This window comes from Pygocentrus nattereri, chromosome 11, assembly GCF_015220715.1.
Source record: "Pygocentrus nattereri isolate fPygNat1 chromosome 11, fPygNat1.pri, whole genome shotgun sequence".
Classification (NCBI taxonomy): Eukaryota; Metazoa; Chordata; class Actinopteri; order Characiformes; family Serrasalmidae; genus Pygocentrus; species Pygocentrus nattereri.
Genome location: NC_051221.1, coordinates 26,756,874 through 26,769,418, shown reverse-complemented (window position 1 = coordinate 26,769,418; position 12,545 = coordinate 26,756,874). Strand labels below are relative to the sequence as shown.

The following is a 12,545-nucleotide window of genomic DNA, read 5'->3' as shown; positions in this document are numbered from 1 at the left end:
CAGTGAGCTGATGGCGTATGAGCGGCTCTCCAGATCCACAGCGTCTCTACACTGTGAGTGTTGCTTTTTCTTTTCTCTTTCTGGTGCAACCGTACTGTTTCTGCATTATTTAATTTGTGGTTTTAAAGATAAAAATGTTTCCAACAATATTGTCAAATATTTTTAGAAAAATACTTGAAAGTTTATCATCTTATAAATTGAGTGGCATAAAAAGGATCTTATGGCCCAACACTACTGCTACTACTGCCCTCTTCATATGAAAGTATAAAAGACCTTCAATAAACAAAAAATGAGAATGTAATTTGCTTGTTTGCTATCATTATATCCCTCAAGCAAGTAATTGCTCTCAGGGCATGCCACTTCACCCACTAGCATCTAATCTACTATTGTAAATGTTAGACCACCTATGTGAGGTTTTAACGTTATAAATAATTAATATGTTGTAGCTTGAGAAGGACCCGTTTGAAAAAGCTACCATAGATAATTCATTATGAATAAGAGGAAGATAAATGGATATCAGGGCTGTCTGTGTCAATGTTGTGAGGTATGTTGTTAAACAATTGGATCTTTCTGTTGGTCATATACAACCAGTAGTAAAATTTTGGGGGGCTGGTCATTGCAGGGCCCCATGGCCCCCAGTGTGGTTGCCTCATCTGCCCAACCCAGCAGTTACACCACTGCATAAATGATATCAAGCTGCAATATAATGCAAAATCTTTACAAAAAATCAAGGTGAACCGATATACATTTTTATATCTTGGTTCCACACAAAACATAAAAATTTCAAAATCCTGAAGCAACAAAGGTGTCCTTTATTTTGTTGTTCAAATATGAAACAATAGAGCTTACATAGCATAAGTTATCTGATCGGGGTGAGGTTACCACAAGCACTGTAGCCTTAAGACCAATTTTATTGAATCTCTTTGAACATTCCTCTTTCTGTTAACCATCTTTAAAATACAGTGTTTTCTGGAAACTCACTCATATTGTTTTGTATTGGTGAAAAATAGAGGAATTCTAGTAAAGATGGTACTTTAGTTCACAGGCGCTGCTGTGCATCTACCTAAAACTTGAAAAGTGGATCTTTGAGCAAAACAAATAAAACATGCTGGCTTTGACAGTGTTCAACAGATAAACATTTTCAATTTATTACAGAGTATCCTCACACCTCCCACAAAAGGTAAAATGTATACCTTTCAAATGCTTGTCTTAACCAAATGTCAATACAAGGAATTAAAATAATATTTTCCCATCTCCCAAGATGACTGTACCACAGTCTAAAGAACATTGTTACAGTAGACTCTGAAGATTTAGAAGAGCAGATTTCCTTTGAGCATTTCGGTTTTGTTCAAGATGTATAAAGCTGTTGGGGCTTACGTATCTGCAGCTGCATAACACAAACTAGCCAGTTTAAGCACACACTTCATGTCAATCAGTGATCAGGGGGTAGAGGACCTGAAAGGAGTTTGTGTCACTGACAGCCCTCAGAGCCGTCTGGCAGTCGGGTGAATGAACTGCTTCGAGATCTTGAGCAGAGATCAAGCAAGTTTACTGACAATGGCTTGGTTGAGAGAATTCAGCTGATTGGTCCATTTGTCTAGGGCTGTGTATCGAGCACCGCCTCTCTTCTGGTGATCAAGCTCCAACAGCTGGTTGACCTGGTCAATTCGGCCATTGATTGTGCTGAAACAGTTCAGAAATTGTACTTGTTAGAATAAAAACATTAAAACTGTGACAATCTTTAACACTTACCCATATCTACACCAATAATGTAAATACTGCCACTTCTTCATAAAAACATAATTGCAGACAACTTACTTGTCTAGTATACACTGCACAAGTAAGCTTTCCACATCCGCAACATCGATGTTCAATTCCTGCAGGGATATAGCCAACATCTCAGACCACATTACATTCCAAAACATGTCTACAACACAATTATAAAGAAAATAAGTTACCTTTGAAATGAAAGGTATGTGTATTCTAGTGTAAGGCTTAATTAATTTGATGAGCACTTGTGTTCTTATGTTTCGTAACAGCTCTGAAAGACAAAAAGAGAGAAGCCATTTAAATCACATACACTACTGTTCAAAAGTTTGGAATAACCAGTCATTTAATTTATTTTTCAGTAATAAAAAAATAGGGTGTGGTTTGAAATACTACAAGCTAGACACTATGAGCTATTTTAAGATGTTTTATGCAATATTTAAAGTTTTTGAGGACACAAAGTTTATTTGTAGTAATTCCTTGATCTGCCTCAATATTTGATTGCCACTTTTCAAACACAAAGCATTCCAAACATGTCTAAACTTACTTTCTTCTCAGATTCCTACATGGAAACAGTCAGTGATTGTGCATTTTTAAATAGCAGTGCAAGGTTCCTTAGAAAGAAAACGCTTGTTACATTTAAAGCATTATAGATCAGACTTACCTTCAATATGTTCCCTGATGAAGGGGTCATCCATAATGTTACTGTGATTCGTCTTCAAGATTTTCTCAAACTCTGTGATGTCATTGTTCTGGTAGGCACTATAAACAACCAAACAAACAAACAAAAAAAAAAACACTGTGAAACACCAAACCTACATCATGTATATTACAGATGTACTTTGAGCTATTATATAAAACTTCGGAGTTGGTTTCCTGGACACAGATTAAGCCTAATATTCACCTAACCTGCAGTGCCAATTGGTTTAATTTCACCATTAATTTATTTTATTTAGTCTGGCTTAGGCTTAATGTGGGTCTGGGGAACAATGGACCATAGACATTTAAAGTTAAGGCATGCGAGTTGTCTATTTAATCCAAAGAGTAGATTCTATAATTTTATACAGCCTTACCTTACCAAGTTCGTCATTGCTAGAATTTCTGGATCATTTTTGTAGGGTTTTGCCTAGCCATGAAATCACATTTTAAAGAATCAATTGAGTTAGTCTGACCACAAACCAGCATAACACAACATACTCAAATTATACTTTGCATTACCTCTTGAGAATCAAATGGATTTATTCCTGACTTCATCAGCATGTTGGCCAAGACCAGGTACTTTAGACAAGTGGTTCGCCTGGGGCTTCCAGATTCATCGTAATTTTTAAATGCCTCAAAAAAGTCTGTGTGCGCCTTCTCAAATTCCCCCTCCCTTAGATGCATTTTCCCACCACATTCTGGAACAGATCATACATACAAAACAATATAATACACAATTTGTTCTTTTGTAGAGTAGAACAACTTTATAAGCATTAACTTTGATTGTATTACTATATATTAAAATCAAATCATGAAAATATATAGTAGTATATATGACAGGTAAAACAATACCTCTGATGACTCCCATGATGAGTGGATGAGGAATTGCTGACTTGATGTGTAAAGACTGCTCATAAAGAGCTTTCAGCTTCTTGTTGTTTTTCTGTGCTGTGTACATCTGAATTTCCAAAGCGTAGATCTCCAACAACTGTGTGCCTTTCTTTAGGTCATCTTCACCGTCATCCGTCTTCACAAATAAAGTGTTTTTCATTAAATTACCTTTGTGGAATTACATTAATAATATGAACTACAGAAAGTTCTCATTGTTTACCTGACATGACTGGTGCAACTGCCTGAGAATTTTCTGAAGTTTTCCATACTCTTCTCTCTCCAGATACAACTTCCCCAACTAAGTTGAGCAAGGCAACACACTTTAGCAATACTGGTTTGAGTACAACAGACATAATCCATATTGTTATTCACTTTTAGTTACTTCTATACTTAAAAGCATCAATACAGAAGATGAGTAGAATAAGCCTACAAAATAAGACTACAGTCAGTCCTGCTCTTCTTAGAAATAATGAAAAAGTGGCTTCATAGTTCTGTTCAAACTAAATGGTAATAAATAAATAAATGAATGAATGAACAAAAAAAAAAAAAAAAAACACACCTTAGTATTTGTTTTAAACCACAGTCTGTCATTTTTGGCATCCTTTAGTGCCTCTAGAGTAGTCTCATAAAATTCCTGAAGTAAGTCCATCTGTAAACAGAAAATAAGTGAAAAAGAAAAGTTACAACCACACCAAGAACATCTGGCATTTCATTTTTGACCATAGTCAAAATGGAAATAATACCTGTTTAGAGGTTGAAATGTAATCTAGAATGGAGTTAATAGATTTCTCAGAGTAGTTCCTTGTGACAGCGCTTCGTATATATGTCAAAAGCTGTTTGTAGCGGTTCATCATTTCAGGAAAGTTTGTCTAAATGAAAATATTAAAATAATGAAAAAAGACAAAACATTCATCAGAAACCGTCAATAACATATTTAAAACTCGAACTCCTCCTAATCAGAAAAGGATATTGTTTGATATTTTCTGCCTGATGCTTACCAACTTGAAATTTATTTTAATCATCTGTTTCAGGGCTTTGAATCCCCATTCTCCTTTTTCTCCCTCAAGTTCCAGCACCTACAGTACAGAAAATAATGCCTTATTTTCTTTTAGGGCACACTTTAGATATGTCAAATAAATAATGTAGTGCTGTTTTACCTTCTGAAAGCTGCTCAAGGCTGCTTTTGGATCATCTTCCTTTAGCGCTTTGGAGTTATAGTACTGATTCTCCAAGTCGACATTTGGCTCAGAGTTACTGTCCTCGGAGTATTCCTGAAATACAAAGAGTGAAAGATGAACACCTCAATTGTACATCTATAGCATATACTATATGCCCTGCCTAGTGGACACATTCTTTCACTCCAATGGGGAATTCAACTTCTACCATGTCTGTTTTCAAAAATGACCAGAGTCAAATATCCTTGCAATGAAATCTTCAACATTATTCCATTAAATGTGTTGCACCTGAACCTAGTATTAACTATCCACTTAAAGCAGGAACAGTGTTCAAATGCATGTGTGGTAGATACAAAAATAAACAGCTGTTCCTAAGAGGACATAGGATGATAGTGCTGTAAATCAAATAACAATAATAATACTTCACTACACAATTCCACGATGACTTTTACTAATCCAATGATCTTGTTTCACTTTTTTTTCTCTTTGAGATTTACACAACATTATTTTGCAAATCGATCATCACTACTATTAATGATACTGGACATACAAGCCAGTGGTATTTAACACTGGAGGGCTGATGTCCTGCACATTTTGGCAATTTCCATGTTGAAACACAACTACAAAATCTGGGAACTAAATGAAGAGTTGAACCAGGTGCGTTTGAGAAGGAAAAATCACTTTTTCCTTGAGTAGGACAGCGTTGCCAGGAACTGGCTCTCCATGTAGAACTGAACACCCCTGGTGTACAGTTTATGTGCACTTTCATATAATAGGAGAAATAACATTTTAGCACAACGACCTGAACATGGCACTGTCAAAAATGTACTCCAAGATTCAGCAGCCTATAAAAAAGCCGTGAGAAGTGAAATAAAGTAGCATCCCCGGCTAGACTACATACTACCATCCCGATTATAATGCGCAAGAGACCACTTGTTTTTTAGCTGCACTGATCTAAACACCAACACAGATTGCCGAAAGTTGGCTTGACTGAAGCGGACGATGTCTTGCAGTCCTGAGTTTAGCTACGGTGCACAGCTGGGTCAGTTCGGGTCTTTCGGGATATAACTCGGACTCTGCCGAAGTGACTGACAGCTAACCACTTGCTTCTTAGCTAACTACCCACCTGACAAACTTACTCGCAGGCTTTATTAACGCATTGGAGTCGGCTAGGAAGCAGGCAATTCCACAAAGAGGGGATTCCATACTGCAGAGCTAACCTGACAGGCAGTTAGTTACCAAGGCTACGAAAGACGACGACAAAAGTGGTGCGATTATATCACGGGAATAATTTAATGCTTGCTTTGATTTATAACGAAACTATACACAGGCTAACCTTCTACAACGGTAACAAACACTGGCGTTAGCTAGCTAAGCTAAAGGCACTGTCTGCAGTATATTCGTCGCTAAGGCCGGTTAGCTACCCCTGCTAGCAGGCAGGGTACAACGGCCGACTAGCATTTCAGCTGAACTGAAGTGCCCACAGCGTCCAAATTCAGACACATCGGTACCACGACAGATGGTTCACCGCATGCATGTGAAGCTATGTGAATCACTTTTGTTTTACCAGGTCATAATCCTCCTCATCATCGCACATGAAATCATCCTCCATGTCAGACATTTTGACCGGGGAATAGGGCCGAAACACTCCCAGCGTCCTTCGCGGCCCAAAATAATCACAGCGAGAGCGGCAGTTAGAGCGCACTTCAGACTGATCCCAGATCAGCTCCGAGCAGCCCCTTTACGACCGGTACAGCGGCGGTTTAGGGACACGGATGTGTTCCTAGATCTGTGTACACAGGCAACGTCCGCCGAGTAGGTGCAGCGTTTACATCCAATGGGTTCGGAATGAGTGTCCCCTTCTTCCGGGTGTGATTGTCAGCTGATGAGCTTCTGCAGTTTTAAGGGGTTTGCTTTCATCAGTGGGCACACTTTAATATCGGATGCGGTATGGCTGTAAATCCACCAAAAACCAAGGTGCTTTTCAGTGCCAACCAGAGGTGAGCTGACTGTTCGAGGTGCAGATTGACAGGTCGGTTCATTTCGCTCATCCTCGATGAACGCAGGCGAGCGTCTGCAGGCAGTTGAAGTCGAACTTTTAGCTAGCTGACGATTTTGCTGTCGGGCGACAATCTAGGGCGCAGGTTTCAAACCCTAGTCACTTAAAAATACTGTTCTCCAAGAGTTATTTAGTAAAGAGAATGGTTCTGATTAGAACATCGAGGTCCATCCATTTCATGCTTAAATGGTTCTTTGCGTGGTGAAATCGTTCTTCAGATTGTTGGAGAATGCTGTGTATGGTTCTGTATAGAACCTCTTTGAAAAATCAATATAGCACCAAAAAGCGTTTTTCTGTTGTTGTGAGTTTGACGTTGCGTAACCCTTATTGGTGCCATTTTCAAAAATGTTCTGTATAGAACTATATACAACTCATTTTCCATCAGTCTGAACCGTTTAGAGAGAACCAGTCTGAACATTCTCTGCTTTCTCATTTTAACTCAGAAAGGGCTTGGATTAATGCAGTAAGGTGTGTTGGTATTTGAGGTACCAGGGTTAGGAACACCTTATCTACTGATCCCTTATATTACAGTGTATGTTGAATTGATATATTTCCTATTTTCAGACTGCAGAAACTGAAAGAGGCATTTATTGGGAAATATGAAGAATCTCCTCTCTTCTATGCCTGTGCTCCTGGGAGGGTGAATCTGATAGGTAGGTTGTAACCAGTGTACTGAACGTGGTCTGCGTCTGTGTAATGAAATTGCTCATGTTTGATTAACCCTATTCATCCATTGCTTAGGAGAGCACATTGACTACTGCGGCTATGCTGTTCTGCCCATGGCCATTGAGCAGAATATTCTTGCTGCTGTATCAGTGAATAATTCTCAAACAATCCAGCTTGCCAACACCAACCCCAAATACAAGTGAGTTTAGCTCTTTTCAGTGTGATTTGTGCCGTAACCTGAAGATGGCACTATTTAACCACTTTACTGTTGAACCGCCTTTGCAGGGATTTCTCTGTGTCTGCCAGTGAGCTCACCATAGACAGAGAGAATCCTCAGTGGCATTATTATTTCCTTTGTGGGGTGAAAGGTGTTCAGGTGAGACAAAGAGAAAAGGAAACAGTTAATAGAGTGCATTCATGTAGCATTAAAGCAATTGACTTGAGGCTTTCTTTCTCTTTACAGGATCAGCTAAGCTTGTCTTCTCTGCCTGGAATCCGATGTCTTGTGGATGGGACCATACCTGCTAGCTCAGGACTCTCTAGTTCTAGTGCCCTGGTGTGCTGTGCTGGCCTGGTCACAATGGAGTCCAATCAAAAGGCTATTTCTAAAGTAAAACATTCTGAGGATGATGGTTTATCTGCCATCCAGTAATTCCATTTTAAAGTAAAATACATACCAAATGCAGCTGGGTAGTAAAAGTAGATGATAAAGTTCAGCATCATAAAATTTCCCAAATGTGTCCTGCATCACAGTGTCAGATAAAAAAAACAAAGGTTTGCATTAATGAAGTTAAATAGCCATTCTAACCTAAAACTAACCTTCTGTCTTATTTGTCATATAATAAAATATTTTATAGTGCAGGATTGTATCCTTCAGCCTCATCAGTTTGACACAATTCACAGTTTTGTATTAATTGGGAATCTCTTCTATCAGCAATAAAAAAAATCCTGATTGCTAGCATAGCCACTAATGTAGAGGCTAATAAATGCAGATGTGATCTTCCTAGCAGAAACATTGGCTACCTGTCTTCCATCTGCATTAGCCAGCTAGCAAAAGAGAGAAAAAAATTGAGTTGCTCTCAAGTTTCTGCCCTAAAATGCTTGCAGTTTTTCACGAGTTTAACCCCCCATCAATATACATCATCAGGAGGGGTTTTTAAATACTTTTTAAACTGAAAAATCCTGTTCCAGAGGCTATTGTCACCACTATAGGACGTGATTAGGCATGAACCCATACTTCCTCAGTGCTAGTAACCTACTATGTACTGAAAAAATATCTTGCAAACATGACATGTCGTTTTGACTGGATTACATAATTTCTACTGCCATGGCAACAGGGATATAGCCAATTTATGAAATATAACATTACTGTAGACGTGGTGCTTGTTAGTAATCAGTACTGACAAAGCTAAAAAAAAAGAATATTATTGTGTAACTCAGTACTATGCATAGAATTAACTTATAGGTATAAAATTGTACCTGTGCTTTTTCTGCCAGATATTGTTAGCTGAAACCTGTGCCAAATGTGAACGTTACATTGGTACTGAAGGAGGAGGGATGGATCAGTCTATATCTTTTCTTGCTGAAGAAGGAACGGTAATGTATTTAATTCTGTTTCTTATGCCTGTGAGTCATGGAATGTATGAGTCATCAGCTCTTATCACTGTCTGTATAGCTGTAGTTCTGGCTGTGAATCCGTATCTCTAATTCTGTTTTGTCCCTTATTTTTAATAGTATATAATTTGACAAATCTTTGTGGTTTCTGTGGTTTTCATTGCCTATTGACAATCCTGATCACTGAAGGCAAAGCTGATCGAGTTTAATCCTCTGCGGGCCACAGACGTGAAGCTCCCAGATGGAGCTGTCTTTGTGATTGCTAACAGCTGTGTGGAGATGAACAAGGCAGCCTCATCACACTTCAACATTAGAGTGGTGGAATGCCGCATTGCCACAAAGGTGAGGAGCTTTTGGTAGTGTGAACTTTGCCTTACAGTTAATTCTCTTCCTTGTATAGTCTACAGCAATGTCAAACTGATGTCCTCGGGGGCTGCAGCCCTGCATAAAGCGTTTTCCCACCTCTGACATTCTTTATGGAGAACCGGCTTATTATCTGATAAGTTGAATCAGGTGTTTTAATGCTAGATTTGGCAGTACTGTTGCACTATAGGGCTGGAGTTTGACAGGGCTGGTCTAGTATTTAAATAATTTGCTGCACCTTTTGAGCAACTGAGTCAATTATTTGTAGAGACACTTTTTGATGATCTTAACAGAGCTGCTAAATTATGCTTATGTCTTATGCTTTAGGTTATAATTCTTGAAGGGCTCACATACTTGCACTCATGTTTTTTTCCCAGAGGTCCACATTAATACACCAAAAACAGCCATAATTAATTTATACATGGCCACTTTCCAACCTCTTATTATCCCTTACCATTAAATAGGTTTTTCTTACTGTGTCTTTAAGATTTATTTCAGTAAATGAAATCTATTCTGATTAGCTGCATTATGCCTCAGCAGTCCAAGCTTAAACACTCCTTATTACTTCATTGTGAATGGGCAGAGCCAACCTGCTGTAGGCTAAATAATTAGACATGTTTTTCATGACATCACAAAAATAGTGAATTTAAAAAGTGTTTTTGCAGCTTTTTTCCATATATGGAACAGTATTTACATACTACGTCAAACTCTTTCTTTTTTCTTTTCAGTTTTCCATGGCCATGACCATTTTATTGTTTGTTCATTTCAGAGGATATGGTAAACAATTATGTATAAAGTACCGTTGAATACTGATGTAGTATTAGACACTGTAGGAGCCTGGTTTAATTCATATGCTATTAAATATTATATAAAACAAGATTGTCAGTTTTCAGTTATTTTGTTATATGAGGTGTACTCCTGCTTGGTTGAAATGAAAACTTGCACCTGCAGCCTACAGCCCTTTTTGGATAAGATTGGTGACCCCTGATCTAAGGGAGCTCTGTACACTCTCTTGACAGATACTGGCTAAGACCAGAGGCCTGGAGTGGAGTGGACTGCAGAAGCTGGGGGTGCTGCAGATAGAGCTGGGGTTGAGTCTGGATAAGATGCTGGATGTGGTGGAAAAGGTCTTTCACCCTGAGCCCTACAGCAGAGAGGAAATTTGCAAACTTCTGGAAATCACCACTGAGCAGCTGTGCAACAATATCCTCAGTGCTAACACACAGCATGGTGAGCCCATATAGGACTTGTTTCTTATAGCTAGGTTAGGCTATTGGAGAGTTTATAGGGTCAGTTTTAACTTTCAAGAACCTAGATCAGTGTTTCCCAACCCTGGTCCTGGAGGCACACTGCTCTGCACATTTTAGTGCTTTAACACATCCACTACAAGTAAAGATTACCATCAGGTGAGTCGGGTGTACTGGGAGCACGGAAAACACAAATACAGTGCAGAGCAGGCTCCAAACACTGATTTTGACCACAGGTCTTGAATTCAGTTTCCGGTCGTGGACGTAGTATCATACCTACCAGCATTTACAAAATGTAGGACCAGAAGCTGGATTCAAGCATACAATTTGAAGATCTCTCCTTTAGACTTAGTCATTGGCACAGTGTGATACAAAATACATTACATTATAGCCAAGAACCTGTTTTTCTCTTCGCCTCAGTGACCCACTTCAAACTGTACCAGCGAGCCAGGCATGTATACAGTGAGGCTGCCCGCGTGCTGCAGTTCAAGGCTGTGTGTGACTCATCCCCTGATGGTGCTGTCCTGCAGCTGGGCAATCTAATGAACCAGAGTCATGCAAGTTGCAGAGACCTGTATGAATGTAGCTGCCTGGAGTTGGACCAGCTGGTGGACATTTGTCTGTGAGTGAGAAAGACTTCCCCATTAAGAGATTAATGGAGCATTATTGTCAAGCTGTAGGGGGTCAAAGAGTGATGTAGCTTTGCCTCTATGATGTACTGAAGGTAGATTCGAAAAGACGTGTTACATCAGTGACAGTATTGGCCATAAGGAATGAGATGATTCATATAAGTGTCCTTATATACGGTCACTGTCATAACAAAATCTTGAAGCAGTAACTTTCTAAAAAGAAAAGCATCCTAATGCTGCAGGATTGTATTCCAGTTTTTAGGATCTTTTCTATTATAATCCTGCAGTATTCACACAATGTAAACAGCAGCTGACATTATGGAATAGACAAGGATTTAAAAGTGAAAAAACAAGGTTTTTTGTAACATCAATGTTGGGTTGTAATAGCACATGCCTATAAACAGTGGTATTTGTTTCCATTTAATGCACAATTTCTATTTATTTGCCGAGTTTGACACATTAAAAGAAATAAACCATAGACAATATAATTTGTGCCATAACTTTTTCACAGGCCACATCTTGTTTTTTTTTTTTTTTTTCTCCATTATGTAAAATTCAGCAAATAAATTATTGTGCATTAAAACATGCAGAAGTATGTTCTCTGATGTTAACTTGCTTTCATTTAGAAAATCAGTGAAACATTTGACTGGGTGCCCCCCCCAAAACATTTGCATACAAGTGCATGTAATATATAGGCATCACCAGTTTTATGGAGAAAAGCCCTGCTGTGGCTGCAGGTTTTCATTTAACCTAACACACCTAATTCCGTTTGTTTATTTGGTTGGTTTCACTCTTCAAATAGTTGATCGCTTATATGAGTTAAATGAGCCATTAGCACATTTATGAAATAATTATGACCACTTCATGCTCACTCATTTAGCTTGAAATCTGCTGAAACCTTTTCCCTTGAATTTGAGTCTAAGTGAACTTTCTTACTTTTTTATCCACAGGCAGGCAGGTGCTGTGGGCTCCAGGCTAACAGGCGCAGGATGGGGAGGTTGCACGGTTTCCATGGTACCCATTGAAAGGATAGATTCCTTTCTCCGGACAGTGAAGGAAAAGTACTACATGCCTGATGCTCGTCGAGCAGCTCTAGTGAAGCACAGCCTTTTTGTAACAAGGCCTGGGGGAGGAGCGGCCATTTTTACAGAAGAATAAATTGTAGGGGATCGTTTTTATATCATCTGAGGGATTTCTGACAAAGACCATGACAGAGTGGCATTCTAAATATATTCTGTTGCTGTCAGGGTTTGTCATGAAAGGGTAAGCTACACATATTCTTTTAGGTCTATCATTTGTAGCTGGAAATTCATTTTGTACTTGTTGAAAATCACCCAATTTTCTGATGAATTGCTTTGAATAAAAAGCAAAAAAGCCCCTTTTCTTTTTTTTTTCTGTCTTCCACTGCTGTTTGCCAGGCCTGCTTTATGCAGCA

The 12,545-nt window shown here is 38.8% G+C and overlaps 2 protein-coding genes across 5 annotated transcripts; one reads left to right on the top strand and one right to left on the bottom strand.

The window, feature by feature from the left end:
• The first annotated feature begins 34 nt into the window (after positions 1-34).
• galk2 (galactokinase 2) lies at positions 35-12,487 on the top strand. Of its 4 annotated transcripts, none has more exons than XM_037542490.1 (10): positions 35-53; positions 7,156-7,244; positions 7,333-7,456; positions 7,543-7,633; positions 7,721-7,867; positions 8,755-8,853; positions 9,061-9,213; positions 10,254-10,464; positions 10,902-11,103; positions 12,061-12,487. In XM_037542490.1, exons 3-10 carry the CDS (start codon positions 7,371-7,373, stop codon positions 12,266-12,268), a joined length of 1,197 nt encoding a protein of 398 aa, XP_037398387.1. In that variant the 5' UTR covers positions 35-53; positions 7,156-7,244; positions 7,333-7,370; the 3' UTR covers positions 12,269-12,487. The 4 variants fall into 4 exon arrangements, with proteins under 4 accessions (XP_037398387.1, XP_037398386.1, XP_017563794.1 ...); XM_037542489.1 differs by lacking the exon at positions 35-53 and adding an exon at positions 5,782-5,800; XM_017708305.2 differs by lacking the exon at positions 35-53 and adding an exon at positions 6,337-6,532.
• On the bottom strand, positions 790-6,253 carry cops2 (COP9 signalosome subunit 2). Its single transcript, XM_017708307.2, has 13 exons — positions 6,100-6,253; positions 4,515-4,628; positions 4,356-4,433; positions 4,101-4,226; positions 3,917-4,006; positions 3,578-3,655; positions 3,319-3,493; positions 2,986-3,164; positions 2,841-2,893; positions 2,432-2,529; positions 1,959-2,041; positions 1,819-1,877; positions 790-1,683 (listed from the first exon to the last, which is right to left on the bottom strand). Exons 1-13 carry the CDS (start codon positions 6,151-6,153, stop codon positions 1,539-1,541), a joined length of 1,332 nt encoding a protein of 443 aa, XP_017563796.1. The 5' UTR covers positions 6,154-6,253; the 3' UTR covers positions 790-1,538.
• Positions 12,488-12,545: the final 58 nt, after the last annotated feature.